At 47.3% G+C, this 21,657-nt stretch overlaps 1 protein-coding gene across 6 annotated transcripts in view; it reads left to right on the forward strand.

The window, feature by feature from the left end:
* The window catches only part of ARHGAP17 (Rho GTPase activating protein 17), a 106,800-nt gene that overhangs the window by 57,818 nt on the left and 27,325 nt on the right, over window positions 1-21,657 (forward strand). For all 6 annotated transcript variants that reach the window (XR_007134924.1, XM_047780274.1, XM_047780279.1 and 3 more), the window contains exons 4-13: window positions 2,634-2,707; window positions 3,994-4,105; window positions 4,548-4,624; window positions 7,158-7,269; window positions 10,733-10,801; window positions 10,956-11,037; window positions 16,460-16,587; window positions 17,749-17,860; window positions 18,403-18,484; window positions 20,362-20,442. Coding sequence is in view for 5 of the 6 variants with exons in the window: in XM_047780274.1 (XP_047636230.1) it covers window positions 2,634-2,707; window positions 3,994-4,105; window positions 4,548-4,624; window positions 7,158-7,269; window positions 10,733-10,801; window positions 10,956-11,037; window positions 16,460-16,587; window positions 17,749-17,860; window positions 18,403-18,484; window positions 20,362-20,442 (929 nt within the window). In the remaining variant the exon portion in view is untranslated. The remainder of the gene's footprint in view (window positions 1-2,633; window positions 2,708-3,993; window positions 4,106-4,547; window positions 4,625-7,157; window positions 7,270-10,732; window positions 10,802-10,955; window positions 11,038-16,459; window positions 16,588-17,748; window positions 17,861-18,402; window positions 18,485-20,361; window positions 20,443-21,657) is intronic.

The raw sequence follows: 21,657 nt of genomic DNA on the forward strand, positions 1-21,657 counted from the left end.
TACTTCTTTTTGTGCAGCTGGCCTGCGTTTTATACATTAGGAAGCCCTCAGCCCTCTCCTTGGAGGAGTTTGATGTTGGTAGACAGCATCTTCATTGATGAGCTCAAGCGTCAGATAAGCAGAATGTCCTCAGGCAATGGGACTGTTGTGGCTTTGGAGTCAGGGCCTGGGACCCACACAGGTCAGTTACAACAGGCACTTGAATGACACTCGTCAAAATAAACTCCTCCCTTTGTGATTTACACCCATAGCCCCAGAGGGCTCCAGACTTACACATAATGTATTTCTCTTGATCATTGTATGTATTCTACACTCAGTTCCCTTCGAAAGCAGCATAACCAAAACGGACAGATTCTCCTCCATTGTGCTCAGAGTACCCGGTTCCTCATATCTTCCTGGTCTAGACATGTGGAAGCTGGAAATGTTTTCCATATGGGGCAGATGAAACCCATTCTTTCTTTACTTAAAAATAACCCGAGGGAGGCGTTCCCATTGTGGCTCAGTGATAATGAACCCAATAGTATCCAGAAGGACGTGGCTTTTGATCCCTGGCCTTGCCCCATGGGTTAAGGATCCGACATTGCCATCAGCTGTAGTATAGATGGCAGGTATGGCTTGGATCCTGTGCTGCTGTGGCTGCAGTGTAGGCCAGCAGCTGCAGCTCCGATTTGATCCCTAGCCTGGGAACCTCCGTATGTGGCAGGTGCAGCCCTAAAAAGCAAAAAAAAACAAAAAACAAAAACAAAAAACAAAAACCAAGGGAGAGAAGAGATGGGGAAATATATATTTGCTTTTTTTTTTTTTTTGGTCTTTTTGCCATTTCTTGGGCCGCTCCCGCGGCACATGGAGGTTCCCAGGCTAGGGGTCTAATTGGAGCTGTAGCCGCCAGCCTACGCCAGAGCCACAGCAACGCAGGATCGGAGCCGTGTCTGTGACCCACACCACAGCTCACGGCAACGCCGGATCCTCAACGCACTGAGCAAGGGCAGGGATCGAACCCGCAACCTCATGGTTCCCAGTCGGACTCATCAACCACTGCGCCAAGACGGGAACTCCCTGCTATTTATTTTTAAATTTCAATCTACTGCTTTGAATGGGCTGTCCATTTACATGGTCAACATCCATAGTATTCAAAAGAACCTAAAGTGAGTTGTGATGGGAACACAATGGAAGATAATGCGAGAAAAACAATGTATGACTTCGCTGTAGAGCAGAAATTGACAGAACATTGTAAATCAACAATAATAAAACAAACAAAAAAAGAACATAAAGTGAGTTCTTTCAGCCCTGTTCCCTGGGCACCTGTTCCCCTCTCCAGGACCACCAGATTACCAGTTTCTTGTACAGCCTTGCAGAGATAATTCTATACCATACAAGCACATATGGGGATAAGAGTATCGGGTGAAGCCCTTTGAAAGCAGGAGAGGCAGGCGACATGCCCATGGTCAAGGCAGAGCAAGGTCCTGGCCCAGCAACACCCTGGGTCTTTGATGTGCGCACCCTTTCTACTGGGAAGGCAGAATTCCCTGGGGAACTGCAGTGTTGAAAGCACTTTTCGTTGGCGGATTATGATGCTTTAGCCAACCCACTTGCTACTTTCCCGGTCTCATCTGCCCATATTCTGAGGTAAGCCATCAGCCAGACATGGAGAGTCTGCACTAGGGCTTGGACCCAAGGTGCTGGAGTCTGGTTCGACCCCCTCACTGAGGTGCCTGGCCAGACACCTAAGCCCCCTGGTCTTCACAGGTCTTGACAATACCATTAGAACACTAATCAGATAACCCTCATGGTCATTTCCAGCTGAAAAACAAATCTGATAGGAAAATGAGGGACTTCGTGCTTCAAAACCTTACAAAGCTTTTTGTGTGTGTGTGTGTATTAAGCTATTTTCAGATCTTTAACTAAAGCTAAATCTTCATGATCACAGCCAAATTAAGAGGCATGTTTAAGAATAAGTATTCTAGGGAGTTTCCATGGCAGCTGATGAGTTAACGAACCTGACTAGTATCCATGAGGATGCGGGTTCTATCCCTGGCCTCGCTCAGTGGGTTAAGGATCTGGCATTGCTGTGAGCTGTGGTGTAGGTCACAGATGCAGCTCAGATCCTTGGTTGCTGTGGCTATGGTGTAGGCTGGCAGCTGCAGCTCTGATTTGACCCCTGGCCCGGGAACTTCCATATGTAGCCCTAAAAGACCAAAAAAAAAAAAAGTATTCTGCAAAAGTTTTTGAAAGTGAGCACTTCATTGCATTTATTTGTCATGATACTCAGAGGCAAGGTCAGTGCCTGATCAATTAGTAATTGTAGTAATAGCAGAAACAATAGCAGCTAACTTTTAGTGAGTGCTTTATCACATGGTGGCTACTTTGACCTTGAATGTCTCTTTTAGTCAACAGACAGCCCTAGGACCCTCACGCCGTTAGCCCCAAATTCCAGGCATGAGGAAACTGACACAGAGGTCCCGTCACACAGCTCATACCTGTGAGATCCAAACTTAAACCCAGACAGGCTATCTCTTACCTGTGCAGTTTGCACGGAAGAGAAACCAGTGACTAAGCATCTGAATCAGGTAATTGAAGCTGAGTGTCAATGATAAGAAACAGAAAAAGACAACACATTGTCTTCTGCCTTCCAGAAAAAACTGCCTCTGACAGCTCTTGCTCAGAATATGCAAGAAGCATCAACTCAGCTGGAAGACTCTCTCCTGGGGTAAGAACGGGCTACTTTCAGAAAGAGAGCCAAGCCCCTGTGGGCCAGTGGAAGTGGGTGGCGGGATGGAGTGCATGGCAGCCACCTGTGGGACCAGAGGGACCAGGAGCACGACGGCCTCTGCTGGGAAACAGCCAGGCGCCGTGAGAGGCCCCTGGGATGCTAGAGACTCTTCCTCTTCGCAGGAGCGGGGATGGACGATATGAAAGGCCGCTATCGAAAGGAATTGATAGGGTCAATATTTATTCCACTGAGCTCGGATATAAAGACCTCAGTCCTGTCCCTGGTGCAGGCATTGCCTCAGCCTTCTAAGCCCTGACCAGTCCCTTCCAGCCCTTAAGAGTGACTTCTTTTCAAGGCAGTCACCATCATGTCAATGTCTTTTCTAAATTATTTGGATTTTTTTTATAGTGGGCAGGTATTATACAAATAATTAAAGTATCTAATAAAGCTGTTTTGATTATAAGAGGGAAGGCTGAGCTTCCCATCCACCTGCCTCTCCACAAGGCCAGTGCCCTCTGAGCCTGTCTGCTCCCTCCCGCTGCAACATGGGCCTCCTTTCCCAGCTGAGTGTGGCCTTCAGACTTTGAAGCCCCATCCTGGGATCTGCCATGCTCTCTACCCTACAGTTCTCTGCTGTGCTTTGAAGGACCCTGCCTGTGCCGGGCTCCCTGGCAGATAGCAAACAATACAGAATGATGAACTTTCCAGACAATTTAAAAGATTTTCAGGGGCGTTCCCGTGATGGCTCAGCGCTAATGAACCCTACTAGTATCCATGAGGATGTGGGTTTGATCCCTGGCCTCGCTCAGTGGGTTAAGGATCCGGCCTTGCCGTGAGCTGTGGTGTAGGTCACAGATGCTGCTCAGATCCTGTGTTGCTGTGGCTGTGGTGTAGGCTGGCAGCTACAGCTCCAATTTGACCCCTAGCCTGGGAACTTCCATATGCCTCGGGTGTGGCCCTGAAAAAAAAAAAAAGAAAAGAAGAAACTATTATCAGGGAGCTTTTGAGAATACTTGCTTTTTACCTGACTTGAGGACCTCATCTTTCAGTGAAGGGTCACCTCCCAGTTTACACGGATCCCACACATGTACACACAAAGCAGACTCGAGATGGGCTTCTTCACTTTAAGGCACAAACATGTGGACTTGTGCCCTAAATTGATAGGACTTTTATGACTCTATTGTGTGTTCCCATCGTGTGGAGAGCAGAGCCTGCAAGGCGTGGTGAGCAGGGGCCGGATTTAATGGCCGTCTGTTTGTTGTCCGGGCGTCTTGTTTTTAAAGGAAGATGCTGGAGACGTGTGGGGATGCTGAGAATCAGCTGGCTCTGGAACTCTCTCAGCACGAAGTCTTTGTCGAGAAGGAGATTGTGGACCCTCTGTATGGCATCGCCGAGGTGGGTGCTTTGCCGAGGAGCTGAAACTGGTGGGGGCTGGCCCTAAAATGTCAACATACTCAATGGCTTTTTTTTTTTTTTTTTGCTTTTTAGGGCTACACCTGTGGCATATGGAGGTTCCCAGGCTAAGGGTCGAATCGGAGCTACAGCTGCTACACACCAGCTTACAGCACCGCCGGATCCTTAACCCACTGAGTGAGGCTGGGGATCGAACCCGCAACCTCATGGTTCCTAGTCGGATTCATTTCTACCGCGCCACAACGGGAACTCCAGGAATCAGTGGCTTTGCCATTTCCTTCTTTTTGGAAATAAGGGGCGTAAGTTGGGGGTCCAAAACCTTGGCCTAAGAGAAAAAAAAAAGTGATAGTAAAGACAGCACTTTCGAATGTGAAACTGAAAACCTCAGAGCTCATCCCATTTGATATTCTGTCTCTTCTTTTAGGTGGAGATTCCCAACATCCAGAAACAGAGGAAGCAGCTCGCCAAATTGGTGTTAGACTGGGACTCGGTCAGAGCCAGGTAAGGTAAAGCTGTAAAGCATAACCACTCATGTTCTGTTCTGTCGCATCCACTGCAACCGTCCCCACTCCCAACACGCATAAGAGGTGGACCGCTATGGGCCAAGATGGAAATTGACACACATTTACACACTTGGCCGCACACTGAGTCACAGCCTGCTGACACCTGCTTTCAGGCCTCATTCCCCAAGAGTGGCAGTAGATAACCGACAGAGAAAAGAGACAGGGGATTGAAAAAAACCCTGAGTATGTATATCTGGGAGAGAGGGATGGTGACGGACAGGTCTCAGTGCTGCTCTTGGAGTAGCGCCGTGGCAGAGTAAGTAGCTTTGTGATCTGAGCAGCCCCTAAGGGTCCCCCTGTGTCCAGAAAAACCCCGTGTGGTTACGATTATTTTTCACAATCAAAAGTGTGGGAGTTCCCACTATGGCCCAGTGGTCGGGCACCTGACTAGTATCCATGAGGAAATGGGTTGGATCCCTGGCCTCACTCAGTGGGTCGGGGATCCAGCCTTGCCGTGCATGAGCCGTGGTGTAGGTCGCAGACACAGCTTGGATCTCGCGTTGCTGTGGCTATGGTGTAGGCTGGCATCTATAGCTGCGATTTGACCCCAAGTCTGGGAACTTCCATATGCCAAGGGTGCAACTCGAAAAAGACGAAAAAAGAAAGGAAGAAATGCAGCGCTCAAAAGGGAAGAACTAAAAAATAATTTTTTTTAATATTTAAAAATGGGAGGAACTTGGAGTTCCCGTCGTGGCTCAGTGGTTAATGAATCCGACTAGGAACCACGAGGTTGCAGGTTCGATCCCTGGCCTCGTTCAGTAACCAAGTAACCATCCCAGAGGGCTGATGTCAGATGACCAGTCTGTAAGTGCCCCGTGGCCAGGCTCTAGCCTCAGCTCCATCCCTGAGGGCCTCTATCAATGAGGCATGTGAGGGGACTAGGGAGATAGCCACCATATACAGGGGTTGACAAAGCTTTTCAGTGAGGGCCCAGATAGTATATATTTTTAGCCTCACAACCCAGATGCTCCTTGTTTCAACTCCTCAACTCTGCTGTTGTAGCATAAGCCCTGGGCAATATCTAAATGAATGAAGCTGGGTCTCAATAAAACTTTATTTACAAAAACAAGTGGCTTTGCCGACCCCTTCTTGGTTAGCTCCTTTAATCGTCATTGTACTCTTGTGAAGCAGGTAAGGTTTTTTTTCTGTTTGGCTAATATATGGAGATATAGCCATCATTTCCTGGCTCTCTGGATAGATGCACTATTTTTTTTTTTTTTTTTTAGGGCCACACTTGCAGCATATGGAAGTTCCCAGGCTAGGGGTTGAATTGGAGCTGCAACTGCCAGCCTACACCACAGACAGCAACACAAGATCAGAGCTACGTCTGTAACCCATACCACAGCTTATGGCAACGCCGGATCCTTAACCCATGGAGCAAGGCCAGGGATTGGACCTGAGTCCTTATGGATAACTAGTTGGGTTCGTTACCATTGAGCCATGATTGGAAACTCCCCAGATTCACTATTGACTTAATATCTGATCCCTGGAGGGGAAGTAACATAGAAATGCCCCTTTATTAAATGTAGAAATCAATTGTTAAGACATGCCCTGAGTTAAGAAATGTTGAGATGATAAAATGTGCCTCTAAGGAGTTCCCACTGTGGCACCGGGTTAAGAATCTGACTGCAGGAGTTCCCGTCGTGGCTCAGTGGTTAACGAATCCGACTAGGAACCATGAGATTGCGGGTTCGATCACTGGCCTTGCTCAGTGGGTTAAGGATCCGGTGTTGCTGTGAGCTGGGGTGTAGGTTGCAGACGCGGCTCTGATCCCATGTTGCTGTGGCTCTGGTGTAGGCCAGTGGCTACAGCTCCGATTCGACCCCTAGCCTGGGAACCTCCATATGCCGCGGGAGCGGCCCAAGAAATGGCAAAAAGACAAAAAAAAAAAAAAAGGCAGGAACCTGCATGTAGCATCTCTGACTTGCTTTGTGCCATAGATATTATAAATGGCAGAGCTAAGGTTCTGAAGGCAAAGTCCCCCGTCTCTTTGTCACATGTACACATGTGATTAGAATCCTGTGGCCAGAACCAGGATCAGGGAGAGGAGGCCTCCCTGTGGTAGATTTTTTGCTGGAGATGAAGCAGAATGTTCTAATGGTTATAAGGGGTCCTCAAGAGGAGCAAATGACTCCCAGTGGCACAGGGAACATTCTCCATCAAAGCAAAAGAACATGGGGAGGTTTCATGGCAGAAATCCCAGGATTAATCACCGGAGGAAAGGGGTTTCATGGCTTGATTTCCAGCAGGGAGGCTTATGTGTGACAAAATGTAGTCAGTTCTGCTCGGAGCAGAAAGCTCCTCTCAGAACTGCCATGTCCTGTCATGGTAGGAAGCCAGTGTTGCTTTTGACTGTTATTCTTAGAGGATAACCTTGCTGGCATCCTAGGTACAGAGACTTATCCCAGGTAGAATCAATCTGGGGGGAAGGAGTGGTCCTGGAACTTAATGACTACCCCTGTGCTTTGTAGGTGGAACCAAGCTCACAAATCTTCAGCAACCAACTTTCAGGGTCTTCCCTCAAAAATAGATACCCTCAAGGAGGAGATGGATGAAGCTGGAAATAAAGTCGAACAGTGCAAGGTAGGGGCATTCCCTAATATATATGCACTTGCATTGATCTTCTGGTTTTTGCAAATGATGGATGAAAGGTCAACTATTGCAATTTATTTAATGTTTTACATAATTCCTATTAGAACCCCCTGATTCATAGTCAAGGTGTTTCTTTTTTTTTTCCTTCTTCTTTCTTTATTTTCCAAGATTCTACATTACTTTATCATCGGAATAAAGCATCATTTTATAAAAAATTTATGTAGGATATTTTTAAAAACTTGGCAAAAATATCTAAGCTTGTTCAAAGAATGGGGGAATAAAAGAGAAAACTATAGAGAAATGTAAAGTTGCAGCAATTAAGATAGTGCTTGGTAGGCACAAAACTAGATCCATGGAATAGTATAGGTTTTCAAGAACGAATGCTATTATATATAAAGTGTTGAATATATAGCTAAGGGGTCATCGACTGTCAATACGGTAGGAAAGGATTATTTTTATGATGTCGTTAACACAATTGGTTTGTAATTTGGGAGAAATATAACTTTGTATCTCATAAGTTAAATTCCAGACTAGGTGGTTAAGTGATCTCATTCTCTGTGCTTATCTATGAAAATAGATGTTTAGGAGTTCCTGTCGTGGCGCAGTGGTTAACGAATCCGACTAGGAACCATGAGGTTGCGGGTTCGATCCCTGCCCTTGCTCAGTGGGTTAACAATCTGGCGTTGCCGTGAGCTGTGGTGTAGGTTGCAGACGCGGCTCGGATCCTGCGTTGCTGTGGCTCTGGCGTAGGTGGCAGCTACAGCTCCGATTAGACCCCTAGCCTGGGAACCTCCATATGCCGTGGGAGCGGCCCAAGAAATGGCAAAAAGACCAAAAAAAAAAAAGGAAAATAGATGTTTATTCCAAATGTTATTTGAGGGGGTAAAAAGCAGGTATTTGGTGAATCTTAAGATCATCACCTGAGATTTTCTTATTATTCATCATTGTCCAAAAATGTTCTCTTTATTCTGCTAGGTGGCCTTAGGATTGTTTTATTTCAGTTTATTCAGGTCGTGCTATAATTCACTTTTCAAGATAGGAAACCTTAGACAGTTAACTGCAGTAAAATGACTTGTTTAAAATGATATAGTGGGTAAGAATTACTACTGAACTCAGAGAGTTCCTGTCATGGCTCAGTGGTAATGAACCTGACTAGTATCCATGAGGACATGGTTTAATCCCTGGCCTTGCTCAGTGGGTTAAGGATCCGGCATTGCCGTGAACTGTGGCATAGGTTAGCAGCTGCAGTTCTGACTGGACCCCTAGCCTGGGAACTTCCATATGCTGTTGGTGCAGCGCTAAAAAGAAAAAGGAAAAAAAACAAACAAACCTCGACTCACAAAGTCATGCATTTAAAATAAACCTTTGCATTTAAGAAGATGATAATCACAGAAATGATTCTGATAAAAGTCTCACACTGGCTTATTCTTGTTCAGAAGGGTTGTACTTTGTCCATGTCGTTTACCCAGCAGTCTTCTTCATGTCTAGTCTAACCTAGATCTTGGCTATCAGCTACCTTTGGCTAGAGGTTTTGGGAATCCGAACTGGTGCGTTAGGAGCTGATGTCTCTTAACTTCCACACCATGGCTTGTCAGAAATTTAAATAGTAAAAACTGATGCAAATGCTTTGTTTCCTTCTTTCTTCATGTTAACTTCTGGGTAATTTTCCAAGATGTGCGTTCTGTTTCACTGATTCTCTCTTTAGCTATGTCTGATCTGCTGTTTAATTACTTGAAATTGAGTTTTTAATTTCATTGACTATATCTTTCATTTTAAAGTTCTAATTCTTCAAGTCGGTCTTTTTTGATAGTGCGTTATTCTTTTTTAGTATTTCTTTTTTAATTTTTAAAATCATTTATATATATTTAAAGTCTTTGTTAATTCTGTTTTCTGAAGTTCTCTGTGAGAGTGGTAGGAGTTTCCTTTATGGTGAATTGTTTGGCAATTTTGTATTGCGAGCTCATTTAAGAGGAACTTTATCTGTGGGTCCTCTGGGGATTAGGAGTGAGCCTCCTAGAGAATATTACCAGTCCAGGGCCATTTTAAACTAAACTCTCTAAGTCTGAGGATTCTAAACCACGCTATAATCAACTCATACTTTACACCTTCATAAAAACAGGTCTGTATTTTTTTGTGAACTCTCAGAGAAGTGTTTTACTTTCCTGGACCCAGAGCCCTATGCAAAACAGAAGGTAGTACATTAAAAAACCTATATCTCTGGAGTTCCCGTCGTGGCGCAGTGGTTAAGGAATCCTACTTGGAACCATGAGGTTGCAGGTTCGATCCCTGCCCTTGCTCAGTGGGTTAAGGATCCGGTGTTGCCGTGAGCCGTGGTGTAGGTCGCAGACGTGGCTCGGATCCTGCGTTGCTGTGGCTCTGGTGTAGGCCGGTGGCTACAGCTCCGATTCGACCCCTAGCCTGGGAACCTCCACATGCCACAGTAGCAGCCCTAGAAAAGGCAAAAAGACAAAAAAAAACAAAACAAAAACCTATGTCTCTGTGGATATGTGAAATTCTAATATGTATGTACCGGAACATTGGAAATATGCATATATCCAATTGTCCAGTCTATCACTTTTAAACAAATTATTTAATTTTTATGTAATTCATTTACATTAGTTCAAACATCCAGAGTATAAAATAATACACAGTAAAGTCTTTCTTCTGCCTTTGTGCTCCTAATGCCTTATTTCCACTGCTCTCAACAGGTAACCATTGTTACTAAGTTCTTGCTTTTTCTTCTAGAGGTATTTTTATACAATATGGCCAAAGAAATATTTCCTCTCTTGGAAGTTTCCATGTGGCACAAATGGTTAAGGATCCGGCGTTGCCGCAGCTATGGTGCAGGTTGCTACTGTGGCACAAGTTCAATTCCTGGCCCAGGAAACTTCCACGTGCCACAGTTGCAGCCAAAAAGAAAAAAAAAAAAAAAGAAATTCTCTCCTTCCCCCCCCCCCCCCCCCCCCCCCCGCTTTTAAGGGCCCCACCCGTGGCACATGGACGTTCCCAGGCTAGGGGTCGAATCCCAGCTACACCTGCTGGCCTGTGCCACAGCCACAGCAATGCCAGATCCGAGCCGCGTCTGCGACCTACACCACAGCTCATGGCAATGCTGGATCCCCAACCCACTGAAAGAGGGCAGGGATTGAATCCGCATCCTCATGGATACTAGTTGGATTTGTTTCCACTGTGCCACAACGGGAACTCCAGCACAAGTTACATTAACAAGGCACATTAATAGAAAACTGTGGAGCTCTTTCCATATTAATCCATAATAAGCTTGCATATTCTTTTCATTGGCGCTGTGTATTATTGAACCAGTCAACTGAGAGTTATGTGATCTGCGGCTGTTTCATCACATTTTGCTCTAGGAGCTCATGGTGATTAATTCTCAGATGCAAGTTTTTTCACCTCTTTTTTCTTCAATAACATATCTTCTCTTCCTCTTACCTAGGATCAACTTGCAGCAGATATGTACAACTTTATGGCCAAAGAAGGGGAGTATGGCAAATTCTTTGTTACGGTAAGCCCTTTGCATTGTAAAAATGGGGTCAGTTTAGCTTTTTTGTTGTTGTTGTTGTTGCAAAAAATGTCATTTTTGGTTTTGCTCAGCCATTGTGTGTGTGTCCATCCAATGCTAACGTTACTTTTGTTTTTGAATGTGGGTCTGTTCTCAGTTATTAGAAGCCCAAGCAGATTACCATAGAAAAGCATTAGCAGTCTTAGAAAAGGCCCTTCCCGAATTGCGAGCCCATCAAGGTAACGTAACCTGTGTGCTGGCCTGATGCCTCCTTCTCGCCTCTGCCACTTCCGCCTCTGTTCTTCACCCTGACTCCTTTGCATGCGTTTCCTTTGGATAAAGCTGCTCTGCGCTCTGCGTAGGCGAGCACTACTTCCCAGCCTCCTTTCATCTTTCCTTGCTGCATTCTCTAATTTCTTCCAAACCCAGATTAACATACTAATGGAACATACGCAGTTCTTCTGAAATCTTCAGTTGAAGAGAAAGCTGCACCCTTCTGGGGGAGTGCCTGTTTTTCTGTCTTCGAATTCTAGCCTGGGGTCATCTTTTCCCAAATCAGCTAGTTGTTCTATGGGGCTTAATTCCAGCCCTGGGGACTCCGAGCGCATACGTTCTAGGGAAAACATCTCAGACTTTCCGAAGGGAATTTTAGACGGCAGTACCTGCTACCCCATCTTCTGGCGCATGATCTGTGTTGATTGCTTTGTTACCCTGACCCCCTGGTTCTGGTCTCATCTCCGTCTCCACGCAGACTCTTGTCCTCATCAGCACTCACTTTCCCACCATCTTCAAGCACACGTTAGGAGTGGACCGAATTTTTCCCGGAGGTTTAGTTTTCAACTGCACATGAACTCTTTGGATGCTGGTTCTCTCTGATTTGCCGTCAGAGCATCCACCAGCAGCAATCAGTCAATGATCAGAAATTTCCCTGTCACCTCTGGCCCTATTATTCTCTGGCTTGGACTCAGATGCCGCCCTGCAGAACCTCTGCTCTAGAGTTGCAAGAGGATCAAGGCTGGTGCTGGGTGTGATGACTGTGACCGTGAGGGAGCCCTCATAGCTCTCTCCAGAATGCCACTTCTTCTCCCCTAAATTGCAGGGGAGCCCAACAGTTTGTGACTTCATGCCTGAAAATTTTTTGATTTTGGAATTGGACAGGTCTGTGTCTGGACCGACCCCTCGGCCGTCTCTGATTTGCCGGGTCCTTCCTCACAGGATGAGCTGCCTTTGCTTTTCCTAAGTGATCTCATTTCCTAGTTTGTGGATAAGGGGGTTGAGTCACAGGGCAGGCCACTGGCACTCATTCAGCCTTGCAAGAGGCTACCTCTCACTGGCCATGTTCAGAGCGCCAAGACCCTGTCTTTATGGGAAACTGCTGTGCGCAGGGCCCCACATAGGACGAACCAGTGGACATCACCCTCCCAGCCTTTGAATGACGTTGCATCTACTTTGGAAGGGTTGAGTAACAAGTAAAAACAGAGACGATTTCTTTAGCAACCTTCCCCCCCCACCCCCTACTTCTTTTTTTTCAAACTCCCATTCTATTTTTTACCAAAGCTGTTTTCCCCAGAGAAGTATGTCGGAAAGTCACAGCGAGCAGGCGAGGGCAGGGAAGAGGATGAGGATAGGACAGGAAAGCTGGCCTGCGAGGGGGTGCCACCACCCGAGATGCTGAGAGTCTTCTTTCTTTCCGTCTAAGGCGCTGCCTCGGAGTTCAATCCCTTCCACCTCTGAGTGTCCCCAAAGCCGCCTCTCGTCCTGGTCTTGTCTTCTTCCTTCTTGTCTGTTTTCAGAGAGACTCAGAGTGTCCTTATGGTCGGGTGGGGGGGGGGACCCTCGACCCTCCGCCCCCACCCCACCCCTGTGCCCTGCACACACTGACTTCACACTCGCAGCCGACTGACTTGATCGATACTGGCCTGTCCTCCACCCTGTGCCCCATTTCTTCACACTCCCTTTTGGTAGGCTCTTCACTTTCATTTTAATCCCCAAGAAATGCAATTTCCCATTTTTTCATTGTTTCTATTTATATGTCTGTTTCCCGAGACTCTTTTTTTTTTCTTCTCTTTTTCTTTTTGGTCTTTTGTCTTTTTAGGGCTGCACCTGCGACATGTGGAGATTCCCAGGCCAGGGGTCGAATTGCAGCTGCAGCCGCCAGCCTACACCACAGCCACAGCCACGCCAGATCTGAGCCGCATCTGTGACCTACACAACAGCTCACGGCCACACAAGTGAGGCCACGGATCAAACCCACAACCTCACGGTTCCTCGTTGGATGTGTTTCCACTGCATCACGACGGGAACTCCTGTTTCTGGTAGACTCTTTAACACCTTTCCAGCCACTCCCTTTTTTTCTTTTTGATTTTTTATTCTAGTTGATTTACAATGTTGTGTCAGTCTCTGCCATACAGCACAGTGACCCAGTCACACATATACATATATTCTTTTTTTCTGCATTATTCTCCATCATGCTCCATCACAAGTGATCAGATATAGTTCCCTGGGCTACACAGCAGACACCTCCACTGTCTAACCACCTTCCCACCCTGACACTTTGCAATCTCGTTTCTAGTCCCAATCACGCTGCTATTGAAAAAAAAACAAAAACAAATAAAAAACCATTGCAAGTTCCAATGGGCTGGTGATCATGACATGTCAGATTCTGGCATTCGACGACGTGCCTGCCCCCTTCTTGTCCATGTCAGTTTTTCCTTTCATTTCACTTGATTGTTTTCTGGCATTGTTGGAGCCCTTGTCCTCTGCAAGTCTGTCCCCTCCCCACAAGCCAAGCCTTTTCCGTCTTCTTCTCCCTCCATCCCATCCCCCTTTCTCTCCACTTTCCCTCATTCTGATGGCCACACCTCAGTCCCCACAGACTCAGTGGCAGTTCCCTTGGGTGACTGGCTGGCTCCTTAAACTTAGCGTAGCTCAAGAAGCTAAGCTGGGAGTTCCCATCATGGCTCAGTGATAACGAACCCGACAGGTATCCATGAAGACTCGAATTTGATCCCTGGCCCTGCTCAGTGGGTTAAGGATCTGGTGTTGCGGTGTAGGTCGCAGATGCAGCTCGGATCTCACGTTGCTGTGTCTGTGGTCTAGGCCGGCAGCTGTAGCTTCAGTTAGACCCCTAGCCTGGGAACCTCCATATGCTGAGGATGCAGCCCTAAAAAAAAAGACAAAAAAGAAAAAAGAAAAGAAAAAGAAGCAAGCTGATTCTCGCCCACCCCAGCTGTCCTTTTCTCCCTCGTGTGTCCTTTGGCACCTCCTTTATCCAAACAATCCAGGTCGTAAGTCTTAGAGCCGTCTTTTCCTTCCTTTCCGATACCCTCCTGTCAGGTTCTGTTCATTTCTCCCTCTGCGGGGCCTTCCTGTCCACCCCACTGTCCCATACTGCTCTGTGCCCCGCCTCACCTTGTGCCCAAGCTGTGTGTGGAAAGCTTAGATTCAAGATCCCTGGTCTTTTTTCAGCCTAAGTCTTCTTGGTCTGTTGAATTTCCTTCCATCTTCCAAGACCTTCCTCAAGCTCCCCGCTTTTGAGAAGCCTTCTCTGACAACTGAAGCCAACAGTGAACACTTTTGTGTCCCGAATTGCTCTAGCATTCATGGTCTACACCAGAAGTCGCAAACACACACCCCCATCAAAAAAAAAATTTTTTTTTTTTTCGATGAATTGCTATCATCTAAAAACTACCCTTTTACCTAATAATCCTAATTTCTGGCTCCTCTCCAAAGTTCAGAAGGTCTGATGATGCTGGACCTGCTGTCCCGTGTGGTGACACTGGTCCAACACAGGGGAGCGGCTGCTGCTTTTTGCAGACCCCGCGCCCCAGCCTGATCCGGCCCCTGTGGATGGTTGTGTTTGCGACCCTCGTCTATACCGTTTTGCTGCCATGACTTAGCAAATATGTCCTGTCTCGTTAATTACTGTTGTCTGTTTACATATGTGTCTTGTATTTTCTTCACAATGAGATCGCTCTGGTCCCCAGGGTGTGGCTGGGTCGGCGGGGGTAGGGGGGGAATCCTCTTGAACTTTGGCTGCCTGCTGTCGTTGGAGAGGCCAGCCCCCTCGGTGCAGTGGTCTCTAGGTCAGTGGCTCTCACATCCACCCTCTGCCAAGGTTGGGGGTGGTGGAGGGAGGGTACACCGTTCAGGGTTTACTAGAAAGTTCCAGCAGGGGTCTGGGGTGTGCCCGCCTCTCAGCATAGCAGGGTTGGGGTTTGCAGAACTCCTCTTGGTGCTTAGTCCATACCCCCCAGGGGAAGGGCAGCTGGCCCTCTGCTGCCTGTGTCAGAGAATCATTGCTTTAATAAAAGGGGCAGAGCCTGCGAGGTGAGATCTGGCCTTTGCGATCTGCTCTGCTGATCTCTGTCTTCCAAGCAGGGCCTGGCCCCTGGAAGCTTCTTCCTTTAGGAATCCCACTGCCCGGAGCTGGGGCCAAAGCCAGGGGCGAGGGGGCCTCCTGAGAGTTCTGAGAGTGGCCACTGCCTACCCCATAGTGCCCCCCAACCCCCCCAGCCCCTTCCTTTAACTGTTACCCTACTTGTTCTCTCTCAACTTTTTGTGAGCACCCACATCTGTGAATTTTTTGCCATTTCACTTTGCTTCCTTTCCCCACGCGCTGGCCCTGTGATGGGGCTCCCCCTGCTCTCAAGTGCAGGGCAGGGTCAGAAGCCAACTTAAGGCAACACTGCCTGCTTGGAATCCAGGATTGGGACAGCAGAGTGGCCAAGGGCGACATGAGCCCTTCCTGTCCTGTCAGAGAAAGACCCCAGAGTACCCCGGGAGAATTTCCCGCCCCTGGGCTTGCCCTCTCTGGCTTCTGTGCTTCCCCAGAGGGCACAGGATCTCCACGCTCCCCCAGGCAGGCTGAGTCCGGCCACACACATCTTCGTCTCATCTGCTGCATCCGTGGCCTCAATTCCTCTTTCTCTTTTCCCGCATTATTGTATGTCTTTCTGCTAAACTGCCTCAAATCTTGCGCGGAATGAAGCAGTGTCTGGTGGGAAAATAATGTACCATATCGCTTTGCTGCTGTTGGCTCAGCCTTCAGCCCAAGCTGCGCTGGGGCTCCCTTCTCTCCTACCCAGAATCTGGGACCGTCTGGGGCCCTGGCACCTGAAGCGCCGCGTGTCCTGGGGGTGTTGCCTTGCCGAGGGGCTCACGTTGGCCACCTCCAGTCCCGTTGGACCATGCCTGGCTTGTGTTTAAATTTCAAAGACGTTATTTCCTTTTCCAATTGAAGGAGTCAGCATCTTGCCCTTGAGGTAGAAGGCCAGCGCTGCTTTGCACGGCTAGAGAAATGTCTTTTCAGTGCCAACAGTATATGCTGGGGTGGACCACTGGTTTTACTAGCATGGGGCAGCCCACCTGTCTCAAGTTAACGTGGGCGGGATGCTGGGCATCCAGCATCGGGCAACCCCCCCGGGGCGTGTCGAGGCTCTGTTCCGCAAGTCACTTCCCCAGCCTGGCACGTATTTTATGCTCTAGTAAACCGTACACAGTTAAAGCGAGTAGAATAGGTATTTCCCCCCTTTCCCAAAGCCTCTGCTATGGGCTGGTTAAAAAAAAAAAAAAAAATCCCCTGTGCTGGTTTGGGGGAGGAAATCTTGGTGATGCCGAGAGGTTGTCTGAGGTGTCTCACCAAACGGTCTGCTGCTCTAGATAAGTGGGCGGAAAAGCCTGCCTTCGGGACGCCTTTGGAGGAACACCTGAAGCGGAGCGGGCGTGAGATCGCGCTGCCCATCGAGGCCTGTGTCATGCTGCTCCTGGAGACAGGGATGAAGGAGGAGGTGAGGGGCCTCGCCCTCCGGGATCCCCGGTCTCCGCCGATGGGGCCGGACCAGGACGAACAGTGGCCCTCCAGCTATATTCACTGTGACCACATCTCACCTGGAGACCCTGTACCTCTCACCTGTCGTAGAACCGAAGGAAACAGAGGGTTTCAGACAGCCGCACTGACCTGCCCTACCTGCAGGACACGCTGCCATTTGTTGGCGTTGCTGTTCCATGTAGTTGTTTCCTTTTCCTCGCTGGTTGCAAATGATGACATTGAATTTCGCGAGGCACTCATGGCCCAGAGCTCTCGTGAGCTTCAGTTTCTTTCTTTCTTTTTTCTGTCTTTTTGTCCTGTTAGGGCTGCACTCGTGGCATATGGAGGCTCCCAGGCTAGGGGTCTCGTCGGAGCTGTAGCTGCCAGCCTACGCCAGAGCCACAGCAACGTGGGATCCGAGCCACGTCTGCGACCCACACCACAGCTCAACCCACTGAGCAAGGCCAGGGATCGAACCCGCACCCTCATGGTTCCTGGTCAGATTCGTTAACCACTGCGCCAAGGCGGGAACTCCAAAGCTATAGCCAACTCTAACGATTTTCCTTGCAATTTCAATTTTTACAAAAATATTCCTAAATTTAGAAAACCTGGAGCAGTTACCCTTGTGGAAGTATGAGATACTACTTTTAAGTAGATTTCCAATAGGCCTGGGTATTTAGCAGTGGGGCAGGGCACAGCTAGCATGCTTGAAAACGGTCTGCTCAGAGCTCCCTGGCGGTGTAGTGGGTTAAGGGTACCGCATTGTCGCTGCCAGGGCTGGGGGTCACTGCTGTGGTGTGGCTTCACTTCCTGGTCTGGGAACTTTCACATGCCACAGACACAGCCTCCCCACCCCCTGAAAAAAGAGGAAAAAGAAGAAAGAAAAGAAAAGGGTCTGCCCTCTGCCTGTCACTCTGTCTAGAGTCCATGCTCCTGTCACTCTGTCTAGAGTCCACTCTGATCCATTTGGAAATCATCTTACCCATTGCTCCTAACAGCGCGGCAGCTGGACAAGCTGAGCTGGGCTGGAGTTGGGAGGTGCAGCGGGCAGAGGGCTCCCCCATGAGATTTTTTTTTTACTGCCGTCCATTGGAAGGCTCTCAACTTGACCTTGATACTGATGGCTTTTCATTGTCTGTAGGGCCTTTTCCGGATTGGGGCTGGGGCCTCCAAGTTAAAGAAACTGAAGGCTGCTTTAGACTGTTCTACTTCTCACCTGGATGAGTTCTACTCGGACCCCCATGCGGTAGCAGGTGAGCACCAGGCAATCATCCTGGGGGCGGGGGGGGGGGGGGGGGGGGCTGGCGAGTCCCGTCTCAGATCATCCCTTAAAGATCCAATATTGAGGGAAAGATAAAACGAACACGTCTCCTTATTGGTTTAAGTGACAAAACTGAAACATGGGTGTGCGTGTCCTTACACCTGCATTATCTTTTCTGCTCCTGTTTTGGGGGTTCGGTTTTGTTTTCCCGATGATTAAGTAAAGGTGAAGGTAGCTTAGAACCCAGATATTTGGAGGCAGGCTTGTATTTTCTTCCCTTCTTTTACCCCCTCTCACATCTCCATCTGCCTGGAAAAATGATGTCCATTAAGATGGCTTTGACACTAAATTTATTTTCTCTTGATCTCCCAATGTACTTTACAAGGGACCCAGAAACTGCTTCTGCCCATGGGCGCTTTGTTCTATATGTGGTGAACGGTTTCAGTTAAGGTCATTTCGACTTACAAAATGCTATGTCCTGAGATTCCTGGCCTTGCCACTTGTCAGACTTAAAGAGAGTGTTAATAATTTCAGGTGCTTTAAAGTCCTATTTACGGGAACTGCCTGAACCTTTGATGACTTTTAATCTGTATGAAGAATGGACGCAAGTTGCCAGGTAAGTTTAAAGAACACTGAGTTGTAAAAGTTAAAGGAAAGGATATAACACTCTGACCCATTTGTAAATCATCTTACCCTTGGGGATCATAAAATAACATTGAAATCGCATATTTTGAGCTGTGTGGGGACTCAGCCGTGCAATAATATCATGTTAACATTATCAGTTACAATAGTTACTGCTTACGGAGCATTTACCGCATGCGAGGTACCCTTCTCATCTTTTCAGTTTTTTTTTTTCTTTTTTGTCTTTTTAGGGCCACACCCACAGCACATGGAGGTTCCCAGGCTAGGGGTCGAATCAGAGCTACAGCTGCTGGCCTACACCATAGCCACAGCAACCCCAGATCCGAGCCACATCTGCGACCTAACACCACAGCACACGGCAACACTGGATCCTTAACCCACTGAGCGAGGCCAGGGATTGAACCCGTAATCTTGTGGTTCCTAGGCAGATTCGTTTCCACTGTGCTGCAGCGGGAACTCCCCCTTCTAAGCCCCATAATTAATGACATAAAAGGCAGAAGCTGTTGTGGTCCTCATTTTACAGATGAGAAAACTGAGGCGGGGGGAGGAATGGCATCGAGTAACTGGCAGAGCTGGAATTCAGACGCAGACCTGTCTGAGTTCTGAGTTTAATCCCTTTTGCTCGGTTCCCAGCTTCTGCTGTGCACAGTTGTTAGTTTTAGGCAGGGCAGCCTCATTGCAAAAGTTCCAGAGGCTTGTCTCTGGCCAGCCGGCCTGCCTCACTTCCACATAACTTGTTAACTTGTCCCTTCTGGTTCTGACTCACCTCCTCACAGAAGCGCCTAATTCTTCGCCTCTAAGGAAATCTGCACGCCCCCACCCCCCGCCAAACCCTTGTTCCCGTCAAATAGGCTGTGATTAGAAATAAGCTGTGTGGGGAGTTCCTGTCGTGGCTCACTGGTTAACGCACCCGACTAGCATCCATGAGGACGCAGGTTCGATTTCTGGGCTCGTTCAGTGGGTTAAGGATCCAGTGTTGCCGTGAGCTGTGGTGTAGGTCGCAGACGTGGCTCGGATCCCGTGTTGCTGTGGCTGTGGTGTAGGCCGGCGGCTACAGCTCCGATGAGACCCCTAGCCTGGAAACTTCCGTATGCTGCAGGTGTGGCCCTAAAAAGAAAAAAAAAAGAAGAAGAAGAAGAAGAAAGAAGAGTATGATTTTGTTTAGCTTTGTTTAGCTGTCCAGGCTGGTTCCGTGGTGGAGGATGGTGTGTTGTGTGGGCCCCCGCTAACGCTCTCTCCTGCTGGTGGGCAAAGTTGCCTCTGCTCTGAGGGCTCTGATCTGGCCCTTTTCGGGCCTGTGAAAGCTTTGCACATTGAAACTCTAGAGCAGAAGAGCTCCTGTAATGACTTCAGAACAGAAAGGGCTTCTTGGTCTGGAGCCTTTGAGCAGTATTGGGAGCAGGGAGAGACCCGGGACTCTGGGTACCTGTAAGCTTGGCTAACTCACCCATGGCCGGGCCGCACTTAGGACGAGAGATCTGGGCTCTGTGAGGCCGCACGTGAATATATACATTTTCTAGACGGAATTTTCAGTGGTGAATGTCTCCTGCGTGCCACGCAAGCCCTGGTCTGGCTGGTTTCGCATGGTTAGGCCTCTGAAACCTCAGTCACTGGGCAGAATCCACATTCTTACCCCCAGTTTGGCAAATCGAGTCTTGGCGAGGTTGACTAACTACTCAGAGTATGTTAGTTAGTATTTGCCTCCAGATTTATTATTTCTTTCCAGAATCTGTGCAATTTCCACCTGTCTTCTTTCAGCTCTCTCTACCGCTGTTAATATAGCAAATTAATGCATGTATTGCTAATAGGAGTATTAATAAATGGTTATAAATGCTTTTTTTTCCCCCTCAGTGTACAGGATCAAGATAAAAAGCTTCAGGATTTATGGAGAACATGTCAGAAGTTGCCACCACACAATTTTGTTAACTTTAGGTATGTATGATTGACATTCTGCCAGTTAAGCCACCAAAGCCACAGTGAAGCAAGGTTTACCCCACTGCAGAGGCCATTTAATTCAAGCATGTCTGGCACATCAAAAAAATGCTTTGGGGAATAACCCAGGGTTGCTGGGTGACCATTGCTGTGATGCACCTGAAGCCAGGAATCCTCCCGCATCAACAGGTAAGTCACCCGATCATTTTGGCCACTGCAGCTGTCGGAGAAAAAATTATTGTGAAAAGTGTGATTGACAGTATGTTGCATTTGAAGTCTCAATTGTCCAGAAGTATCTAAAAGGCAAAAATTAAATAATAGTTGTACTTTCTGTCATGTCTCTCAGATATGCTACGTACTTTAAGCAGAGCACACATCATCCTACTAAAGAAAATTTCAAGAAATGGAGATTATGTATTGCCTTATGGAATGACTATATTCCTAGGAAAATTTACCGTGGAAGAAATGTCTAGAATTTAACCTCTGTTTTCCCTTTAACGTAAAATGTAACTTTGACAAGATAGGGCGTGTTCAGGGTGGTATGGCCATAGTCATAAAATGTAACTTTGAAGAAGCATAAAAAAAAGGGTAAAAGGTAGCCCCAGGTGATAAAGTCATTTAAAACTAAAGACAATTTTGTTACAGGATTTGGTCCAAAGTGAAGAATACTTGTGAGATTTCTGGTACATTACCTGACCTTTAATTTCAGTTTTGGTTCCTATCAAGAAGCTAAGCTAAATATTCTCTTTTGATATCAAGCTTGCCTTTTGAGTGCATTAATATTCATAATATCCCTTATTTGATTTACTTGACACACCAGGCTTGGAATTGCAGATACTCTTCATCTATTCAGTGTCTTATGGTGGAAATTGAATTATAGTTCTTGGTACTTTGGGATTTGGGCTCTTATTTTGTTTAATTTACTTGTTATAATTTTTGTGAATTGTTTAGGGAAGACATTCTCTTGGTTCAAAGTTCAACGATGTTCAGTGGAAAAATCTTTTTCTTCTTCCTAGCTCCCAGCCACCTACTTCCTGTCTTGAGACACAATCTAGGGTTTTCAGTTTTTTACACACCTTCTCAGCAAGTGTTGATGCACATATAATTAAATATATATACATACACATGTGTACAGGTATTTCTTTCTCTCACACTTTTCACTTTTTGAAACCAAGCAGCAATGTGTATTATATACATCATTCTCCTCCTTGCCTT

This window comes from Phacochoerus africanus, chromosome 5 (assembly GCF_016906955.1).
Source record: "Phacochoerus africanus isolate WHEZ1 chromosome 5, ROS_Pafr_v1, whole genome shotgun sequence".
NCBI classification, from domain to species: domain Eukaryota; kingdom Metazoa; phylum Chordata; class Mammalia; order Artiodactyla; family Suidae; genus Phacochoerus; species Phacochoerus africanus.